We start from the raw sequence: 23,636 nt of genomic DNA, 5'->3' as shown, positions 1-23,636 counted from the left end.
GAATTCCTCTCCTTCTGCAAGGCTGGACTTGCTACTTATGCAGTTAAGTACTTATGCAAGAGGGCAGAAGCTGCAGGGGCTAACCCAACATTGGAAATGCCAAAGCCATATACTATGGGCTATGAGCTATCAATTTAACAATTTGGTATTTGGTGATCATTACCTGCCATCAAGCTTCACCACAGCAGTGAGGCCTGCACAAGAGATATCCAACTGTCATTTCATCTTTCTACATGATACTTCCTTAAATATGTTTCAGTTATTGTCCTCAGTGTTAGTCAACATAATAATTTCTTATCATATTACCTTTTAAAAAAAGTATCCTTATCAAGTTATAGCTCAATTATTTTTTAAGTCCAAAGGACTTCTATATAATTACACAAAACTGATGAAAAATTTACAACTATTCTTTACACAGGAAGGATGGTAAGGTGAACACAGCATAAAAAGAAGTCACTTGGGGGCGCCTGGGGGGCTCAGTGGGTTAAAGCCTCTGCCTTCGGCTCAGTTCATGACCCCAGGGTCCTGGGATGGAGCCCAACATCGGGTTCGCTGATCAGCGGGGAGCCTGCTTTCTCCTCTCTCTCTCTCTGCCTACTTGTGATCTCTCTGTCAAATAAATAAAATCTTAAAAAAAGAAAAAAAAAAAGAAATAAAACTGTTAAAAAAAAAAAAGTCACTCACACAAACAAAAATGTTACCAGTCATCAAACAGGGTCTGTTACTACCTTTCCACAATAAAAAGACATCTGAAAATATCCTGAGCTTTAAAGATATTTAGGCAGCAAATTTAATTTAAGTTGACTTCTTAAATTTTCAAGTGTAAAAACTCATCAATATCTCCTTCCCTGATTTACTTTTCTCCTAAATTTTACCATCTTTGTACTCAACATTTCCTTAAAAACAACAAAGGAAGCAAAACTCAAATACAAATGCTGATGTCAAGAATAGTAGAGTTTATTGTCTTCACAGGAGAGTGAGGAAACCTGACCAGATAGAATCATTCTCCTTTAGTAGATAAAGACACAAAGTTCAAATTAAATGATCTGTCCAAAATCAAACATGTAAATAACCTACCATTCAAAGGCTTGAATGCAAAACTTCAGATCCTACATCTAGAGCTCAAAAGAAGAGAACAAGGGAGGTTCAGTGGAAAGAGGGACAATTCTAATCCCTCTGCAATCTCCCAACTTGGTTAGAACTTTACCCACTTTCCCAACCCCCACATACACGCAGACACGCAGCACAACCTTACCCCTTTTCCGAGTTTTGAACCGCTGGCCTGTTAGCACTGGCTTCTGATGCTTATTCATAAAATTTCTGAAAACAAAGAAAATAAATATTATATATTTCAAATAAGCAGTTCACATAAAAATATATGGCTAATAAGCATATGTTCTACCTCACTTGTACTGAATATACTTTTATTTTTCTATTTTATTTTATTTTTTTTTAAGATTTTATTTATTTATTTGACAGAGAGAGATCACAAGTAGGCAGAGAGGCAGGCAGAGAGAGAGAGAGAGGAGGAAGCAGGCTCCCCGCTGAGCAGAGAGCCTGATGCAGAACTCGATCCCAGGACCCTGAGATCATGACCTGAGCCGAAGGCAGCGGCTTAACCCACTGAGCCACCCAGGCGCCCCTGAATATACTTTTAAAAGCAGGTTTAATTTAACTGTTGAACTAGCAAAACTTCTGAAATCTAATACTATCTAGTATTGGCAAGAGACACAGGGAAAACGACCACAGGCATAAACTTTGACAGAGGGAATAAATTCTATGCAGTACTTTGGGGAAGCAGTTGGTGAATATAAATATTTACATATACATAACCTGTGGTCCACAATTCTTTTACTAGAAATTCACTTTGCCGTTTTACCCACACAAATATGCATAATTATGCCTGTATGCATGCGTGTATGTGCGTGTGTATAAAAGGATTTAGTCATGGGGTGCCTGGGTGGCTCAGTGGGTTGAACATCTGCCTTCAGCTCAGGTCATGGTCTCATGGTCCTAGGACGGAGCCCTGGCCTCAGGCTCTCTGCTCAGCAGGCAGCCTGCCTAAAACCCCCCCACCCCCGCCGTCTCTTTCTGCCTGCCTCTCTCCCTACTTGCGATTTCTCTATCAAATAAATAAATAAATCTTTAAAAAACAAGTGTGAAGTGTAATTTTCTGGTTAAAAAGGGAATATAAATAATCCTTGCTGTTCTCTGCAAAGAAAATTTAAGATTACATTATCTTCAAAAAAAAAAAAAGTAAAAAGAACTTGCTCTGTAATACCTCTTACATATTAAGAATAATTTTGTGGCATTAATATTATAATATGAAAATATGTCCAGATTGCCAAAATTATGAAGACAACACAATTAAGAAAATGTCAAGCAAATTATTTAATTACCTTTCAAAGTTCTTTTTAAATTTTGATTTGAGAATATCTAGATTTTTAAAATTAATTGTCACCACTAAACAATCAAGAAAATGTGCTCTATTCAAGTGAATGATTTAATTATGTCTCAAAGTTTTAAAGGATCCTTAAGAACATGTAAAAATGATTCTATTTATATACCCAAACTTTCCATACCACAAAAGAAGAAAATCTATTTTCACAGGAAAAGTAATCTGTTTACCACTTAAAACTTTAATCATAATTTAAAAAGTGGAATGGATTCAAAAGAAAAGTAACAAACCCAAGAAGGATTTTCTGTTATGCTTTAAGTAGAGAGAATTTTTATTAATACTATAAAGTGGACTTAATATATCAGGCTTTAAGCTATAAAGGTGACTAAGCCAGATTCCATGCCCTCAGGGAGCACAGGGCCTAGAGGAGATAAAACAGGCAAACATTTACCATACAATAGCAGTACAGATCTAGAACAAAGGGTAGAGAAAGGGATCACTCTGTGGGGGGTGGGGGCAGCAGCTACACACTGAAATAGTTACAAATGCAATAAACTTAATGAAATCTCATTTTATTTGATGGAAGTTAGAAATAGAGTTTCTAATGCATTATTTACATTCTCTACTAAACTCTTTCATTCAGAAATTTCCTTGTTGGCATTTTCGACAGATCACTCTGGACTAGCAAACATTTCACTGGGGTACTTAAAATGAATATTCATGTGTGTTTCTTGTTTCTACACCTCCCCAAACACTACAAATATTACATAAAATATTTTCCTGTGCCAGCAAAGAAAAAAATACCTGCTAAAGAGTTTAGGTCTCATATTGAGGTATAAAAATAAAAACAGACTCCAAGTAGCCTGAAACTTTTCTAGCAGGTGACGATGCTGCGGTTACTCTTTGCTAAAGATGTCTCTATTTTGGAATCAATAAAGAATATTTTAAAAGTGGGAGCCTTCTCTAATAGTTTTATTTTACAGTCCAGAATAGAAACTCATGGAATTCTCTAACTCTACCTTAGCATTTTGTTGCTGTTTTTCTGCTAATGAGTAATTACCACAAAACATAGCCTACTGCCGAGGACGAGAGAATTACTCTATTTTAAAAATCTATAGTTCCGTTTATAGTTTCTTCAGTTCTAAGCACAAAAGTTTGTTTCTTCGTGGTCTCATCTTGTGACCTTATTTTGCACGCCCTCCATATACGGGAGGTGGAAAACAGCAGAGTAACATGTCAACAAAAATCATACAAAGATTCTGACGTACACAGCAGCAAAAAATTAACACAAACACAAACAGCAACTCACCGACTGGTATTGAAAGACTAAATGAAGATATTCTGTTCACCAAAAGTCTCTACCGCTTAGCTGTTGCTATTTAGAGCAGAGGCTTGGCTTGTCTCTAAATTTAGCCATCCGTGCTACATTATAATCTGCTCCAGCGAGGGTCAGGCTTTATAAGGCACTCACTGAAGCCCGGGTGGGAGAGGGAAGCAAGGGCACTTTGAGTAAGAAACTGTGCTAGTTTCAATCTGGGAAAGTAACGAGGAATAACAAAGATGGCTGCATTAGGCCAATGTCAAATGCTTATTTTCATTGGGTTGCATGAAAACAACCAACTAAAAATACATACACATAGGTATGTATACATACGTATTTTAAATCAGAGTTTAACAGAATCCTCAGAGACAAAACTTATCTGGGGTACAGTTTATAATGCATACAAAAATCCTTAAGCCAAACATACAGATAAAATAAAAATAAGCTCATTCCCCGCCCCCCAACAATGGAAAAACACGACTGGATTTAAACATTTCACATTATCTAAGAGACTCCCTTTCTTGGATATTCCACAAGAGAAAGGACAATAAAATATTAAAAAGATTCAATCAATCAAAATTTCAAAACTAAGTACATTATTAATGAAATAAACATCTTTTGAATAAACTCCTGAACTGAAAGACCCAACTAAAACATTTTTCCGCTTAACACGGAAGAAATAAAACTTCACCCACCTCCCTCTGTTACTATTCTGTCCTGGGTCCTTTGTAGATTCTACCCCTTACTCCCAACTGACTCTGGGCCCAAGTGTGATTATGGGCCAGCAGTTCAGATGGATTGGCCTCTTGGCAACTGTGTACTAATTCTGCTAGTTGCCCAGCACACCTTGAGTGGATTGACAGGTTGTATGCTGTCCTGCCCGTTTTCTTCTTTAATTCCCTTCATTTTGGAAAGAACCTGATCTACCAGAGAAAGACTGATTTTCTTGTTGTTCCTATGAAGGGATGACTGTTCTGGTCTGGATAATTGCTGAACTATGATAATCTGCCTTATTTCATATGTTATACTGCTAATATATGCATATAACTAGGTTATTCAAACAACCTCATATATGCATATGAATATGCTAATGGGGGTCACAATCTTCTCCTATAAAGGGATAAAAGAAAATGAGACATATGGTGTGTTCCAACTAGTCAGTTCTGCTATTAGAGCCTGAAAGCAGCCATAGATCATATGTAAAGAAGTTATTCCAATAAAACTTTATTTACAGAACAAGTGGTGGATCACACTGGGATCTCAGGCTATGGTTTATCATCCTCCATTCTAAAGCCATGTATCCAACAGAAGTGTCTGTGATGGTGGAAATGTTCTGTCTAATATGGAAGCTACTAGACACATGTAGCCCTTGAGTCCTTGAAATGTGGCAGTGTAACTGCGTGTAACTAATTAAATAAATTAAATTTATTTAATTTTCATTAATTAAAGTGAAAATAGCCAATATCGCTAATGGTTATGTTAGACAAGCCAGTTCTAAAGAATTCATTATGACCCAACACACTTCATTTTGATAAAAGAGGTGAAAATACATCCAAAGAATAGAAAGTTTTTAATTAACTTTTTTTTTTTTTTCAAATAAAGTAGCTCTGAGGAGCATTTTGCCCAAATTTCAAAACCAGGAGGCTATAGTGAGAAAGAAAAAAAACAAACAAAAACAAAACAAAACTTCAAAGCAAAACTCTGTGTGTAGTAAATAATCCTGGAGACAGTAAGAAGAAAAAAAGATTTTCAATTCTAAGATAATAAAAGTTATAGGGCAACAATATCATCTCCAAAGTATAAAGTGTTTCATAGAGAAACAGTAACACTAGCACACAATACCCGTAATATTACTGAGTCACTTCATTGCAACATTCTCAGGAAGTACTTTGTGTTTAGGAGTAACTTTCAAGAACTTTTATTCTATGTTCCAAAGAAGCAAAATAATGTACAATAAAAAGAACAAACTAAAAATCGCCCATAGTTATGAACTCTTCTTTCCATTTAAGTGAAAACTCCAAGGATGTACATCATAAAATCCTTTACAGAAAGTTGTCATGTCCAGGAGTCATTTGGGTTGATAATAATGATCTCAAAAGAAGCAAAAATAATTAAGGTGCACTCTGAATGTGTAAATTATTAACATTCTAAAGCAATAGACCAGATAAATGTTTACAGTAACACTTACTTTGCCCAGAATAACATTAGCTTGTTTAATGTCCTTGTCATGATTTTATACCAAATAGCCTCTCTATAACCAAAATCACCCAGCCTCTATAAAATGTTTCATTGCATCTCCAAGCAAACTCTATGTAGGTTTTAGTTTTTATAATAATTGAGAAAGATGGAATTTAAAATAGTAGCCTACCTATAAATGAAAAATGTTTCTAAATAAAATCAGACATTCCCTTCTTTAGGACAAAAATATTACTGTTATATTCATATCCCCTTTACTCTCTCTTATCTTTAATGGTATGAAAGCACAAAAATAATCTTTCTTAAAGAACACCAATCTTTAAAAACAAAACAAAACAAAACCAAACTTAACAGTAGAGTTCACTCCTCAAAAATTTACAGCTATGTATTTCCAGAGGGACATTAATGGTGGAAACTTAAATCGTGCTAAGCAACCACCTGACAAGGAAAGAAGGACCAATGCCCAAGGGAATTATGTTGTGAAAAAGAGTACTAAGAGCTAACTGTTCATCTAAATCTTTTAAGATACAAAGACATCACGGTAAAATTTCCTTTAGCACATTTCCCAATTTCATACCTTAAACTTATAAGTATACCTACCTTGTTTCCAAATGCTGATATCCTGTTTTCCTTGTAGCAAAAATAGAAATATTCTAAAAATTACATTTTAAGTATCACCTACCTCTTCATAGAAATAAATGAAGATAATGTGTAATGTCATTTATTTCCTCCTAGTGAAATTAATTTAGAAACCCTTCTAGAATTAGAAATAAAATCCTAATAAAATGCTTTCATCCTACCAGTTCATGCTCTCTGCTTACAGTCACTTCTACAAAGCACCCTGGGCACATACATTCCCTTCTCTGAGCTTCCATTTTCCCCAGAAGCAATCTCTCCCCGGATCCTTCCCTTCCTTTAATAACTGACCAGGCATATTCATTCAACTTTACAGATGGTCTAATCCTGCTGATGTGATTTTGAAGTCTCTCCATACTTGAAAAGACACAAGCACACATATACAACAGACACTGTAGCACACTTTGGCTTTTAGTAAACCAGTCCCTCAAATATAATGCTTCAAAGTATTTTAATAGCAAAATGCTCCCAAGCCTCTGTTCTGGGTAAGTTAAGCCACTTGGAACTTTCGTTTACCAGACAACAGCATTGTGATGAGCGCATATCTACAATATTTCAAACCATGAATTTTGAGAATTTAGAGGAGATGGTGGTATAAAACAAGGATTTGCCCAAATATTAGGCATCTGTGGTTTAAATGTTATTAATTTGTATTTTGGGGGCAGCCTTTCATTCTGGGGTCATTGCATCTCCCCAGGGGATATGTAGCAATGTCTGTAGATCTTTATTTTGTCACACTGGGGAAGTGGGGATGCTACTGACATCTAGTTGGGAGATGCCACGGACCCCACTAAGTAATGGACACCACACAGGAGAGCCCCTGCAACAAAGGGTTCTCTGGCCCAAAGTTTTAATTGTGCCAACACTAGAAAATCCTACACCTAAAAGGAAAAAATTGTGAGCAAAACCAGAGATGTTCTTTGCTCCCAAGAGTTAAAAATTGTACACATACATCTAGAACATTCCAGATCAACAACGAGGCAGATATTTTCTCAAGTGACTTATTTCTGTTTGCCAAACATTGATGTTAATTTTAGAGAAAACACATTTATCACTGAGTAGCCTGTCATAGCTAAAATCAAAAGTGCAATTAGTATACAAAATAAATGCTTCCCGCAGTCTTTAATACTAATTGCTGTCTTTCCACACTGATAATTCTACACCCTCTGGTCGTCAGGGGGAAGATGGAGGGTAGGCAACAATATGAGAGTGAAGAGGGAGGCAGAAAAAGAGCACGATGAGCAAATAAATTTTCCTTACTTTTGGATATCACAGTAGTGAGAACAGAAAGACAACAATGAAAAAGATAAAATACACGACTGAAAACTGCAACTGTTTAATTTTTCAGACTTGGAGAAAACAATGGTATGTTAAGTAGGAACAGCAAAGCAAAAAAAAAAACAAAAAACAAAAAACAACAAACAAACAAAACCCAGCAAACAAAACAACCCACAAAACAACAACAAAACAAAACAACCTATCCAACAAATTCTATATACATGATATGATCTAAGCTATATAAAGCCCACAAGCACTCAACAGTGGTCAACATGAGCACTAAGTTCAAAGGGCATTTTCCTCTTACATTACTGGTCTGCATCTTCTATAATATAAGGATATATAACTTTTTAATTAGAAAAATTTTATGTGTTTAAATAGAAATGATTTACCTTCTTTTGAAGTTTAAACCAATCTCCAAAGGGTCACAAATAATATTATCTGTGCATAACGAGAAATAGGATAAAGGATCTAAATATCACACCCTACTAAAAGAAACAAAGGTCTCTTGGACAAGTGGCTGATTCCAAGGTTGGAGCATGGAGGATAGCATATGATCCTGAGATGTCTTGTATCAAAAAAGTAAATTGCTTTTAACAAAAAAAATCAAACTACATAGAAACCATCCTGAGGACAATCCACTGGCATCACCTGAGACAATCTGGCCATCAAAATAATGGAAAATAGGAAGGATAATGACTCATTGAATAAAGAAAGAATCTACAAGTCCATACTCATTTATTTCAGGCAAAGCAAACAGATCAGTGCACAAGGGGAAAGGAATTGGGGAGAAATGAAAGTTTTCTTTTCAGTAGAATGCCAACTGATAGAGAGGGAAACATGGAGTAGAAAAATCACCATTTTGCAATCATTGTACCAAAAATTGATTCTTGCAAGAATCACCAACATATACCAAAAGTGCTGCGACACGTGCGCATGTGGGCAGGCGTGCTTGATGATCAACAGGATATTCAGATAGCCTCATGCAGCTTTGTAAAAATTACTAAAAGAAAAATGGTAACTCCACAGTGGAGAAACAAGGTCATGCCTTAAACCCAGAGACAACAGACATCACATGGCTCTGGGTGCTTATAGTTAGAACAGGATATTATTTATGTGGCATTCCAAACAAAAATGCATGATCTCAATCTAATGTTGAGGAAACAAATGCAGATATAGGGACACACATCCTTCCAAACAACTGGCCTGCATTCTTTAAAAATGTCAGTGTCTGAAAAATAAAAATCAAAGAACGGTAGCCAATAAAAGGAGACTCAAGAAGACGTTATTAAAAGCAGCATGCAATCCTTGACTGGATGCTGTACCGCCCTGTAAAAATTTGTTAATATACTCAGGACATCACTGGGGCAACTGATGAAATCTGAGTACAGACTATGGAGATCAGTATGGTTTCTATGTTAAATCCATTCAATTTTAGTACTGTACTGTGGCTCTTTACGAGAACTATCTTCTTCTAAGGAAATGTGCTCTGATGTAATAAGGGGCAAAGGCTATGCGACCCAGTCTGCGATGGTTCAGAAATAAAGTGGATACATATGTGTAGAACCAATGGGCAAAGGCCAACACTGGAAGTCCTGCAGACTTGAGCGACTCAGGCTGGGCCAGGAGAACAATGCAGTGAGCCGAAAAAGCCCAGCACTTAAACAACACAGGGGATTCTATATTTTCTGGGACTGCTTAGAAATAAAGCTTGCCACAAAGAGGGTTACTATAACCTTCCAGATCCTACAGAATTTGGTCGGGTGTGAAGCAGGAAATAATCCTGCTGTATGGATTGCACGCTCCAAGTAAAAAAGCAAATAATGCAAAAGTCAAATCTTGATTTGAAGAAGTCTATGATGTTCCTCTGGTTAATATATCTCCTTGTACTTGACTGTCCCATGTGCGAGAAAATAGTTCCCCCAAACACCCTGACTGTAACATCAGAATGGGGATTCTTTACGCCAGTGCAAACACAGACTACACAAAATCTTTGGCGAGAGCCAGGTACCACCTGCTTAACCATGCCCTGCACTATGTGTATTATCTCTGCAATGGAGATAGTCTTCTATGTTACAGGCTTATTGGAGGAGAGAATGAGAAGTATATTAAATGAAACTTATTGTTATTATTATTAAAGATTACCATAATAGAAAGAAAGTAAACAGTGGGGGAAAAATGTGTATGTACGCATGCAAAACAATATGTGAGGTTTTTAAAGATAAGAAGCTCTCACTTTTACTATGTCAGAACAAATACCTAAAGGCAAAGTTATGGTTCCTGAGCAGACAAGGCTTCTAAAAATTTTAAGTAAAACAGCCCATTGTTTTTTTCCTGTATAATTAAAAAAATATTTATCAAAGCAAAAAGCATGCAAGTATAAAATGTTACATAATAACTGATTTAAAAAGACCATTCCAGAATTTACCTACCAAATTAATTTCTTCCTTCAATACAGGGTAACTATACATTAAGTTAAATATGCTGTCATTAATCAAATTTCCTTTTAGTAGTATTTTTATGAATTCCTTTTTAATGTAATGGTCAGTGGCAATGGATATACTTTTCTTGTTCTAAAAAAATATTTATTTGAGAGAGAGGGAAAAAGAGAATCCTAAGCAGACTCCATGTTGAGCATGTGGGGCTTGGGACTGGATCTCATGACACTGAGATCATGACCTGAGCTGAAACCAAGAGCCAGACAGAGACTCAACCAACTGAGCCACTCAGACACCCCTGAATATACTTTTCAGAAAGCAATTTAAAATATTTACTGATGAGGTGCCTACCTGGCTGGCTTGGTTGGACATGTGATTCTTGATCTCAGGGTTGTGAATTTGAGCTCCACATTAGGTGTAGAGATTATTTAAAAATAAATAATTAAATTAACTTACACACACACACAATAACACCCCAAATACATTTATTGATCAACTGTATTATCAACAGAGTAAATATAAAATCTCACAAAGTGATGATTTAGAAGGGCTATATGTACCAAGATATGGTTTTATGTTACCCACTGTTTATTTCATTAATATATGGTCATATATTTTATATATTATAATGTATAACTAATGATTCTTTGAATAAGGTATGAAAATACTTTTTATAGAGAAAATAATTCCTTAAAAATTGATAATAAAATTGGCTCATCATAAATCCATTACTGCCCATTTAGGGTAAAGAGGGAAAAAAGATGGAGAAAAAATATCTATAATTCTAACTTTAAGTAATGGCCACTGTATACATTTTAACATACTGCTTAATCCTCCACTGGGAGAGTGCATATATGCAGAAAATATTTAAATCCAATTCTATCATCTTCTCTAATACCACAACAAAGAACAACTTTAACAAAATTGCATTAGAACGTACAGTCACGAAATCCGATTTAATGACATCCTCTAGGATCTTTATTTTAAAAGCCACATATTCTAATGCATCACTTTAGGAAAATTGGAAACATTTTATTTTATTGGGCTCTTGTAAGCTGCAAAGCACTACTAATACACTGATGGCACAAAAAACCTAGCACAGTATAAAAGGCATAAAAGTGAAAAAATAAAGACCACTACTTTCCAACTTTCATTCGTTATCTTATGTTCATTAAGTGGAACCCCACTCCACACAAAAATAAAAAATACTTCAAAGTTGTCTTATGTATCCTTTCAGAAAATGTCTATGCATATATGTCAGCAAGTCCATAAGTGCGTATAAAAAATGGGTTGAGGGGGCAAGCTGGTTGAACGTCGGACTCTTGATTTCAGCTCACGTCACCTTCTCCAGGTCAGGAGATCAAATCCTGCACCACTGCTCAGGGCGGAGCCTGCTTGAGACTTTTTCTTCCCTCTCCCTCTGCCCCTCCCCCACCTCTCAAATAAATACGTATTAAAAAAGAAAAGAAAATGACTTGAACATTTCCGAGGGGAACCCAAGATATGCCAGACCATGTGCTATCAAAAGATCCATAAATTCATCGGTTGTACCAAATGTACTACTCTCGTAGGGGATGACGATAATGGCAAAGGCTGTGTTATGTGTGGAGGCAGAAGGTCAGTCAGGTAATCTCTGCACCTTCCTCTTAATTTTGCTATGAACCTAAAACTGCTCTAAAAAAGCAGTCTTAAAAAGATAAGAATCAGCAGGGAGTGGTGCTAAATGCCAGAGAGCAAGTCAGTTTATTAGAGCAGATTTTGTATCAAAACAAACCCGTTAAGAGTATATATGACTACTAGTTCAAGTGAGAAGTTAGAAGATATTATTACGACAAGGAGGACTGAGGTGTATTTCATTTTTCTCAGGACTTTAATTTAGGACAGGAAAATAGAATCCCCTGGGCCGGGGGGCGGGGAGAACACTCCTGACTAATAACCAGTGGGCAAAGTCAGCTTTGGAGCATTTGCTTAAACAACATGATAATGGACCATGAGGAAGCTCAAAGGTGGTGGTGGGCAGGCATCCAACTTTCCACATTTATGAGTTCTCTCAACCAAGCAACTCTTGCCTCCATCCTCCCAGAAGGGGGCCTGCCCAAGCCTGTCTAGCAGATGAAGCCGTATTTGAAGGCTTGCACACAAAAAACACTCACCACACACACGGGTATTTCACAATGGGCAGAGCATGAATTGGAGAGAAATGCCGAAGCCAAGCCTAGGTCTTAATGGTAATTCGCAGACGATACACAGCACACTTATGATATGGGACCGTATTCCCCGATATGATTTTAGAACAGTTGACTACACAAACTCAAATTTAAAAAGACGAGAAACCAAAAACTTAACAAACAAAACATCAGAGAGTATATTTTTTTAAAGGTGTAAACCTAAAGAGAACCATGTGTTTGTATTTCTTTATCAAGCATACAACTGGTACTGGTCAACAGTACCAGTTTTGGGGGGCCGGCCAAAACAGTGGCATGGTGCTCACTCTCTAGCAGGTGGAGATGGGACCCAAGCACTGTGCCAAAAAGAGCCCAGCGGTGTGAGTTAATAAGAAGTAATGGCCTCCAGTATGTTAAAGGGATCAAATGATGCATTTGAGCTGCAGGTGTGTTTACTGACGTTTTAATCATTAAATATGCGTTTCTTAGTTGACATCCATGAAGCATAGAACACTTTGAAAAGCAGGGACCTAACACCAGATGCTCATCTAACAATGCAAGAAGGCTCTCAGGTACCACACCACTTGCTTGAGGTCATGCATTCCACCCTAACATTGGTGATGAAGGAGAGATGAAAGCAAAAATTCCCTCCACCAGGAGCTTACATTCAGGGAACAGTGAGGGCCAGAACCTGATCAACCCAGTCCCCATCTTAGTGTACTTTGCAAAAAGCCAACCAAAATCATGCTGTGTCTTGGGCCATTATTTATATGATACTCGAAGGCAGCTTTTTCATTATTTGCCTCATAGATTTTATGGTTCAGAATTAGAGAGAAAAGCATAAATATTAATGTTCAAGTCTAGTTCAGCACTTGGATAAATTGAATTGGCATATGCTACCTCCCAAATGCCAAATAATCTTCCATGGAGTTCGTTTAAGGAAAAAACATTTATCTTTAGTGAGAGGAATTAACAGAACTCCTGCCCTTGCGGGACATGTAAATAGTAGGAAATTTATGGCACCATGGCTTCTAGTACTACAGAAGCTGATTATCATATTGTTTCCTGCAGAGACTCACCTCTAACAAAAACATAATCTTCACACTCCTGAATACTGATGCCACGTCCCTTCCCCCAGCCAACAGTTTCCTCTGTCCCAGCAATGTGGGGTTCTCCTTCCTGTTTATAATAACCCAATTCTATTACCTTGTATACTGAGAAAAACACATGTCATTTTTTTTCTTAGAAATGGTCACATGAGACTTCATCAAGATAAAAACTGCAGAGCAAAGAAACAAACAACAAAACTAAAAGGCAACCTACCTTTTGGTAGGTTGAATGGGAGAAGATATTTGCAAATGACATAACGGATAAAGGGCTAATATCAAAAATCCATATAGAACTTATCAAACTCAACAGCCAAAACCCAAAAAATTCAGTCAGGAAATGGGCAGAAGACATGAACAGATGTCTGTCCAAAGAAGACACACAAATGGCAAACACATGAAAAGATGCTCAATATCACTCATCATCAGGGAAACACAAACCAAAACCACAATGAGATACCACCTCACATGGGTCAGAATGGCTAAAAATAACAATTCAGGAAAAAACAGTTGTTGGCGAGGATGAGCAGACATGGGAACCCTCTTACACTGCTGATGGGAATGCTAGCTGGGACAGCCACTCTAGAAAACTATGGAGATTCCTCAAAAAGTTAAATACAGAGCTACCCTATGACCCAGCAACTGTATTACCAGGTATTTATCCAAAGGATACAAACATAGTGATTCAAAGGGGCATGTGCACCCCAATATTTAGAGCAGCAAAGTCCACAATGCCAAATTATGGAAAAAGTCCAGACATCCATTGAAAGATGAATGAATGAAGAAAACACACACACACACACACACACACACACGTATATATAGGTATATACACACACACACATATATTATATATGCACATATATACATACACATATACATACATATGTGTATACACACACACACACACATATATATATAATGGAATATTACTCAACCATCAAAAAGAATGAAATCATGCCATTTGCAATGGTGTGGATAGAACTAGAGTGTATTATGCTAAGCAAAATAAGCTATTTTGAGAAAGACAAATACCATAAGATCTCACACAAATGTGGAATTTAAGTAACAAAACAGACGAAAATTGGGGAAAGGAAGGAATAATAAAATTAAATACAGAGAGGGAGGCAAACCATAAGAGAATCTTAACTATAGGGAACAAACTGAGGGTTGCTGGTGGAGAGGTGGATGGGGGTAATGGGGTAAGTAGGTGATGGGCATTAAGGAGGGCCCTTGATTTAACACTGGGTGCTATATGCAACTGATGAATCACTAAATTCTACCCATGAAGCTAATAATATACTATATGTTAACTAACTTGATTTTAAAAAGATCTTAAAAAAAAAAAATCACAAATCCAGGAAGCTGCTGTAGTTAGTTTGAGAAGTAGTAAGGTCCTTTGTGGGAATGTACAAGAACAGGATGATAGTAGAATATTCTAAAACTGCTAACCTCACAGTGACTTACAATATATTCTCTGCAGTGTTTAAGAGTTGGTGTTCCTTCTTATTACTTACCTCTGCCTGGGGGTTTTCTTGTGATTTATTTATAAGTCTTCAAAGATCACAGTACATCTAACAATTGGTTTTTGTTTTGTTTGAAGATTTATTTCTTCATTTCAGAAAAATGCTACACAGATTCAAATGAAGGAAGGATGGAGGGACAGACCCTCTCCAGATCTCCATCCCACAACCCATGAGATCATGAGCTAAGCTGAATGAGAGTCCCATGCTTAACCAACTGAGCACCCCAGGTGGCCCAAACAACTGTTTTTGAAAGTCCTCATCTAACATAAAAATAAATTGAAATATGAATAGATAAAATATAATTCTACATCTTTCACAGATTTAAGTTATTGTTTTCCTACTAAAATGTTATTTGCATAATTAAGAAAATTAAAAATAGAAAATTGAATGACATATATTTATGTAGACATGTAGGTAAGTATTAAAGACTCCATTTACTTCAGAGAGAGAAAGAGTGTATGAGGACGAGTGGGGGCAGGGGTAGAGGGAGAGGGAAAGTGGGCTCCCCACTTATTGTGGGGCTTGATCCCAGGACCCTGTGATAAGGACCTGAGCCAAAGTCAGACACCTAACTGACTAAGCCACCCAGGCTCCCCAAGACACTATCTTTAATATTAATGTGGGGCATTATGCTTTCTTATATGTTATTATATTTTTCTTTTTTGACATAAAGAAACAAAAGATACATCTGATATTAAAAATCAAGAAAGCATAACAAAGGCACTGTCTCTTTGGCATTTGCCAAAAGAACAGTTCATTCAATGAGTTACTCAAACCTTTATTTTCAAAATAAATGTTTTACAAATATAACTATCAGAACATTTTTTGGCACTCTTCACTCAACACATGCCAAATCCAGAACAAGCCAAATCATTCCATTTGGCATTTAACTGCCCAAAAAACACTTACTGAAGAGACCCATAGTATCAATATCAACATTCAAGTGAGCTAAAAATGGAAAGTATTCTTGTGTATATCCTAATGTTTGTACATTTTATATTAAAAATACAAAAACTATTCTAAACCATCAAATGTTTTATTGCCTAATAGATACCAAGGGAAAATGCTGCAGAAACTCCTAACAACATCTATAATCCTGCATTGAAATGATTCACATTAATCTGATTATTAAATCCCTGTCCTATCTCTCAGGTTTAATTTGTTTCAGGATTCAACTGATTAAAGGTAATGAGAAAAATATTAGAATAGTCTGATTAGAAAGAAGTCAAATTGAAAGAGTAAGAAGTCTTAAGATTTCTTTAAGGTACAGATATTAAAAATTCCATGGATCCGATATGCAGATAGATTTTATTTAAAAGTAAACCTCACAAAGAGCTTCCAATTTATTTCCTAGCTACTTATATTCTAGTTATTTTGAATAATTTCAAGTCACTGTGTAATCAAAGGCAAAATATTCTAATAGATACATGACTTTCTCTTCCATTGTCTGTTTTAATGTCTATTATCAACTTCCTGCCAAGGCCAACGCTGAAGACAGTGGTTTGTAATTTTAAATTTAGTCTGAAACATGCACCGTCACATTTCATAAACTACTTGAGAGCAAGAACACCATCAAAGTGTGCTTTAAAATATAATCTACTACTTCTATGATCTTAAAAAGATGACACACTGAGGAAAACATGTCTTTGGGTGAAAACCATTGCTAGTTCCACTCTGGCTGCCTGTAAAACTGTAGCCCATATTTATCTTATAAATATTTATAATGTTATAATATTTTTTATAATTGTTTTTCTAGGGGGTTGTTCTCTCTGGCTTGCCAAATTCACCAATCCTTCCGGACTCAGTTCAAAATTTCACTTTCTCCAGGAATTAGCCCTCCCACTGAGCTCCACCCATTCTGGCTGGAGATTTAAGGCTGTGTGGAGGAGGGGTCATTTGAGCTGAGAAGGGTTTGAGTAAAATTTGATATGCAAAAATGGGCAGAGGAGGGCATTCCAGGATCAGGAAGCCAGTGGGTGGGCAGAGGAGTAACAACATCGTTCCCATGAGAGCTGATAGACTGGCAGGCCCAGGAGAAGCCACTTGAACAAGGAAAGGGTTCTCAAAGGTTATCTGACCTATGGGCTGACATAAGCAGGACAAGTTTTAGGATGATTACTTCATACTGTCCCTATTGGTTCAGGGACTAGCCTGTCTCGTGAACGATAGTGTAAGCCTCTTGAGGATAAAGATCATGTCTTATTCTCTGGAATTCATTAATCATAACAGATTCCTATTAACATATCAATTCTGGGCTATAATTCTAGAATTGTATCTTTTATGATTCTCTCTTTTAAAAATAATTTTTATCTTGGGGCACCTGGGTGGCTCAGTACATTAAATGTCTGCCTTCAGCTCAGGTCATGATCTCAGGGTCCTGAAATCAAACTACGGGTCTGGCTCCCTGCTCTGCTTCTGTGCCTCCCTATTGCTTCTGCTTGCTCTCTCTCCCTCTCTCTCTCAAATAAATAAATAGACTCTCTAAAAAAATAATTTTTATCTTCCCAAATTAAGGAAGACAGGTATACAGCAAATGGTAACACCAATACAATTTTATATTGAAATGTTTTATCAACTGGCCTATAATTGTGTTTTTCCCAAATGTAAACAGACAGAATTGGCCCTAAAAATAACAACTTGTTTTTATACAACATTTCACAGTACAGAGTATTCTCAAGCGTCCTCAAAGTCACCCTGTAAGTTTGGTGAGCATCTCTACTGTATATATACGAAGAAACTGAAAGCAAGGGAGATTGCTTTGGAAAATACATCTCACCCAGAAGCTGGAGCCATGGTCTTCTCCCTCCAATTCCCAAGACTCTAGTTGTGCTTGGCCGACTCCCAGAGACCATCCATAATCATTTCCTACCACATTAGAAGAGGCTACTTAATGGGCCTGCTTTACTCCAAGATCAACAGACCAGGAAGAGGGTGATCAATGCAGTTTAAAGGGCTGCTTTGTCTTCCAGGTTTAACACAATCGCACCATAGACAATCAAATGACAAGTGACAAAACCACCAATTTTCTAGCCTGAATGTATTAATTGGTAATGAAAAGGGAATACTAACTTCTTCCTCCTGATGCAGAAGCAGCTTTCTATTTTTAATTATTGGAATAGGTCTGTTATACTTAGATAAGAGGTACTGGCCTAGAGTTTTAAATTCCACAGCAATACAGTTTATATAAATATGAGATGAAGCTGGAGATAAACTAATGTATGCTTCAGCAACACCTGGCAGTGGTATAGACTGGCTACCTTGTCCTCAGACTTGTGAAGACTTCATTCTGAAGCTTAAGTAAATCTTCAAAAATCCTACAAAGTCTAGGAAGACATGTTAAAAACGATACAAGCAACCTCCATGTTGGCCTTGGGAAACATTAACATTTAAAAAGTCCAAAACATAAGAAAAGAAACAAACATCAGGAAACCTTAAGTTACAAAGTTGTTAAGAATCCAAAAAGTAAATGTGAAAATAAGCATGCTGTTAAGCAAACCCTGAGTAAGAATCTTGCAGGCACAAGTTCTGAGTCTGGCCCTTCTCTTCTTACTTTAATATACTTGTCCTAACAATGCTAATATTGCTCACAAGAGTTTTGGTACTTCTTTTGTGGGAAATTGTTTATGAGACATAGAAGAAAACCAGTATCTCCACTTGATTCACATCTTGGGTTTTTTTTTTTTTTTTCCAGTTAAATTAAATATATTTGTACCCTTTGTTCAGACATGTCTGCAAATTACTTTGTCATTTTTTCAAAATAGATAAAAATTAGCTTCCAGGGAGATACTCATAAGCCTGGGACACAAGCACTGAGCAATGCCACCTACCTTTCAGTTTTGTGGAGAAGCTAAAATGTGATATGAACAGTTTATGGAAATGCGTTGTTCACAAGATAGTCCTCTGCAGATTTGAGGTGCAACTGTTTTAACATTAAACGAATAATTGCATAAGCTAAACTCTGAGCGTAGAGAAAGAACATTTGTATTCCTAGTATTTCTTCTGCTTTGTTAAACAACAACAATTTTTAGAGGCTGTAATACTTCCACACTCTCCTTTTAAAAACGTCATTATGGAAAATTTGAAACATACACAAAAGTAGAGAGTATAATGAAGTCAATGTACTCATCACCCAGCTTCAAGTGTTAACAAGTCAATTTCCTTATTAATACTCTTAAACTCACTGTTTGTCCCCCATGGTCCCAGAATTATATTGAAGCAAATCTCAGATGCCATACAATTCCCTCCTTAAATAATTCCATACATATCTCTAAAAGACAAGGAGGGATCTTTAAAAACATATATATTTATATATATATATCTACAATAGTTTTTTTTTTTTTCAAATGTAAAAGAAAATAAAATTCCGTGATGGCATCGAATATTTTCAGTCAAAAAGTGTACCTAAGAAAAGATAATCAAATGTCAAGGAAACATTACCCAGAAAGACACAATGCTCAAAAACAAGCTCTCCCCCTGCAACAAAAAGGAAACAGCAGTCTCTGAAAGCAGAGAGTTGGAGGTCTGGGGATTTAATGAGGGAAATCCAGGAATGGTATGCAAAATCTGTAACATGTACATATCAACACTTTTTTTTCTTAGTTGACAGGATTCATCAATCAGAATGTCAAGAACCTTGAGAGCTAAACATTTCAAGACCTTCTGCCCTTGATTATGGCTGTGTGTGCTCAGTGCCACATCACTTCAAATTGCCAGGAAGGATTACTCGAGTACAGAAACAAATCCACCTAAAATAACTTAGAGATCAAACTCAATTCAAATCAGCAAGCACGGAGTACACACGAGGTGCCAGACGCTAGGATATGATTTTGAGAAGCCATGAGGTGCCAGACTCTGGGATATGATTTTGAGAAACAAGGGTAAGTTAGTCCTAGTTAATTCAGAGTTGAGAAGGAGATGGGGTCAAACAGGTTCATAAGAACTATAATAGAATGTCATGAAAAGGTACCTGCTTCAGGTATTTTCATGGGGAGCCAGATGAAGAAGCAATGATTAGGATGGGGAGACCTTAGGGTGCCTAAGAAGGTAGGAGAGACTTAGGGCATGCCAATAATGGTACCAGTGACTCCTGTTTCAAAATTTTACTCATCCCCCTCAAACATAAGAAGAAATGTGTTTCCTAGCATCTGTAATGCCCCACTGGATAAGGTGGGAGAGGTGATCATGAAAATAAGTGGTATTCTGAAAGCTAAGCAGGCCAGCAGATTTGAGAAGGAGACAGGAGACTTAGTGGTGAAGGAAGGGAGGGCATTCCAGGAAGAGAAAAACAGGAACAACGGGGTGGAAATTACTGGCATGTAAGGGAACCAGCAGTGTGGTGACCTTAGAGTGTGTGGGAGGGGCTGGCTGACTGGAAATGCAGGCTGGGACTAGAAGCTGGAGCCTTCCAAGCAAGAACTGGGCCTCTGTTCTGTGGCCAGTGGAAAGCTATTGACATGTTTTAAGTGAATCAATTCTGTCTTTACAGAGTATATCTCCTTCTTGGGTGGATGATGGGTGCTCCAGGTTTATTGAACGGGAGGCACCTGAATTAGCTACATGGGGTGAGATGAGAGAGAAGCAGGCTACTTAGGAATCTGCAGCAATGCCAGGAGGGGAGGAGACATAAAAATTTCAGACATTTCAGAAACATTATTTTTAAAAAGGTGACAAAAGAAACAGAAGAGAGACCAAAGCATCATGCAAATTTTATTATGCAGTGTGGAACAGTGTGTTTGTATGCTCCAAGTTCTGTCAAAAAGTGGGAATATACATATAAGCTATAAACACATAAAATATCTCAAGAAGGATAGGAGAGAAACAGATAACCAATGGTTGCAGGGCAACCCAGGAGAAAAGACTGGGAAAAGAGGTAGGAAAGATACTTGTATCTCTGGCATGCTGAGATCACATGAATGTGTTATCTATTAGCTAGTTGAAAGAATATATAATTTCCCCCTTACTGCCAGCCACATAGGTGGAAAACAGTAAAAAGAGAAAAGGTTTGGGAGACAGATCTGGGTTCCAGTTCTAGCTCTGACACTTCCTAACTGCGGGGCAGTGGGCAAATTTATTAAGTTCTTTTAGTTTCTGTCCTCTTATTTGCCACAACACTGGCTACCTCAGGTCATTATAACATGGTTAAATTTAATCCCATAGAAATCATCTGTTAGAATATCTGGCATGGATTAAATACTCTGTAAGTGGGTGGTAGCTATTTTATTACCAATAAAACTTCTTTGACATGAATAAATTCTTAGTACAAGAAAAGTTCCTTGATCAAGTTTAAGGTATGCTCATTAGTTAATCTGATTCTTACATTAGGTATTTACCCTGTACAAAATGATTAATGCAATCCATCTGATGAATGCTATCCATTACACATCTGTTTCTAGGAATTTAAACAACTTATTATTTAATCTGCATTTCTTCACAGATGCTAGTTTTTGTCTTGAAATGGCACTGACTAAATTTACTGAGGTCACTGTATTCAGAGGACTAAATACCAACCACATGCCAATAAGCACCAAGAAAATAGGTAATAAGCTGCTATCCTCGAGGAACTAACAACTTCAGTGAGACAAACAGGTGTGACCTTCAAGTAACTATGGCCCCAATCTGGCACAGTAGATGGAAATACTGGCAGTGAAGTACCCAATTCTGGACACACATCCACCATAAGATGCTCAGTCACATGCTAGAAGAGGAGGTTACTCTGCAAGCATTTTCTTAGGTTTGTGGGTTTCTTCTGCATGATACTGTGTTTTAAATCAATTTTAACTGTGGCAGTAACAGCATTTTAAGTGTTACAAAAGATGGGTCAGTCTCAAAAGCCTTACTACTTGTTGTTTGAACAAGGCACATCATTATTAAATGCATCATCAAACAACAGTTTCTTTGTTATACATTGAGATGAATAATTACAAAGTATTTTCATGTGAGATATTCTGGCTCAGATCTGCCTCAGCCTGTAAAGATGAAGGCTTAAAAAGAAAACAGTTGGAGTTTAGAAAAGATTTTGTTAAATGCAGGAAATAATGATGAACATCTTCCAGGATTTCAGAAGTGTTGGTGAATGCTTAAGGAAAAAAAGGAAGAAAGAAAGAAAGATGAGAGAAAGAAAGAGAGAAAGAGAGAAGGAGAGAAAGAAGAAAGAAAGAAAGAAAGAAAGAAAGAAAGAAAGAAAGAAAGAAAGAAAGAAATGGAAGGCATAAGGCCAGAAGAAAATGCATTTCATTTCACATAGGGCACTGTGGGGAGAAAGTGGGTGGTGGGGATGCTTAACAAAAAAGTCCAGAGGATTATTCAAATATTTCTCTTTGAAGTAGATGGGTCTAGAAGAAAAATCAATAGTAGTCCATAGAGAAACAACAGTAACACATAAACACTAATTTCTACAGAAGCTTTCATTGAGGCGGTAAATATGTTAAGGATGCGCGCCCTGGAGGAATGACCCACCTCATATTAGCCAGCAAGTCTTGTTTCTGAGCCACAGGAGGGTACACACTTGTATTTACCCCCTAGCTACCTACGGTGTTAGCTCAAAGCTCGAGGCAACATATTACAGTTGAATGAAGGTTGGATTAAGAGGCTAATCTAAGGCTATATATAGACAGCAACACCAATTTAATCTCCGCCCCCTTCCCCTCCCCTCCCTATTTCCATAAATCTCCAGATCGGAGTTACAAAGAGACTGGGAACTCTAGCAGAGCAGAGGCCCTTCCTTCCCCCTTCCCCCCAGGCCATCTCTCATAAACGCAGTATTAGTTTAAGTGTAAATTGCTTCCAAACATCCTTAACAGGCACCATAGGGCGATCAGATCCGGTTTTCTTCTCCGGCTTCCACAGACGCCAGGAGATGACAAGTAGTGTGTGTGTGTGTTGGACCGGGTTGAGGGGGTGGGGGTGGCGGTCGAGGCTTGCCAACAGAGAACTACCTTCTTCAGAGACTATTCTCACGCTGCGCTCAGCTCTCTCGCACCGGGGAGCTCTCCTCCCCATCCCGCCCCTAGCCCAAAGCCCCAGCCCCGGCCTCCGGGAAGCCGCAGCTGGCCGTGCCACGCACGAGACGACAGGCGCCCGCCGCTTCCCATCGCGTGGCCCGCCCCCGCCGGCTCGCTGTCCTGGGGTCTCCCCGGGCGGCCACATGTGGCAAGTGGCGACTCTTCCATCGGGGGTACTGACACGGTATATGCGATGGTAGTGGGGCAGAGAGCAGGCTTCCCCACCGGGGGACAGGAAGCCGCCCCAGGAGGCACATGCTTCCTGCCCGCCAGCTCCGGCCCGGATGGAAGCCCCAGGCTGGGCGGCGGCCGCGCTTCCCGCAGCCTTCCAGGTTTCCCCTGTCCCACCTGGGTTGCTTCTCACCTGTCCGAGGAGGTAGCGGCGACGCGCGAGGCTGCAGGCTGCGGCGATTCCGGCAGCGGCGGTGGCACCCGCGGCAGTGGAGGCGGCAGACAATGGAGGAGTGAAGGACAGACACATTGACATCGACCCACAGAGCCCGGCGCAGCCCCGCCTCCCGCGTAGCCCCGCCTCCCAGCCCGCCCCCGGCCCGGGCTGAGCCACTCCTGGG

At 38.0% G+C, this 23,636-nt stretch overlaps 1 protein-coding gene across 2 annotated transcripts in view; it reads right to left on the bottom strand.

Annotated features, from left to right (window-relative positions):
* Positions 1-23,577, bottom strand: part of BZW2 (basic leucine zipper and W2 domains 2) — a 60,645-nt gene extending 37,068 nt beyond the window's left edge. The window contains exons 1-2 of one of the 2 annotated variants that reach the window (XM_004743397.3): positions 23,429-23,577; positions 1,256-1,320 (exon numbers count right to left, since the gene is read on the bottom strand). In XM_004743397.3, the coding sequence (XP_004743454.1) occupies positions 1,256-1,313 (58 nt within the window). In that variant the 5' untranslated portion in view covers positions 1,314-1,320; positions 23,429-23,577. Of the gene's footprint in view, positions 1-1,255; positions 1,321-3,707; positions 3,812-23,428 lie in introns of those variants that run through there. The other variant, XM_004743395.3, reaches the window with a different exon arrangement.
* Positions 23,578-23,636: the final 59 nt, after the last annotated feature.

Source organism: Mustela putorius, unplaced genomic scaffold, assembly GCF_011764305.1.
Source record: "Mustela putorius furo isolate JIRA1106 unplaced genomic scaffold, ASM1176430v1.1 tig00003845_pilon_pilon_pilon, whole genome shotgun sequence".
In the NCBI taxonomy this organism is placed as follows: Eukaryota; Metazoa; Chordata; class Mammalia; order Carnivora; family Mustelidae; genus Mustela; species Mustela putorius.
Note: the sequence above shows the minus strand (reverse complement) of the source record. Positions and strands in the feature narration are given on the sequence as shown.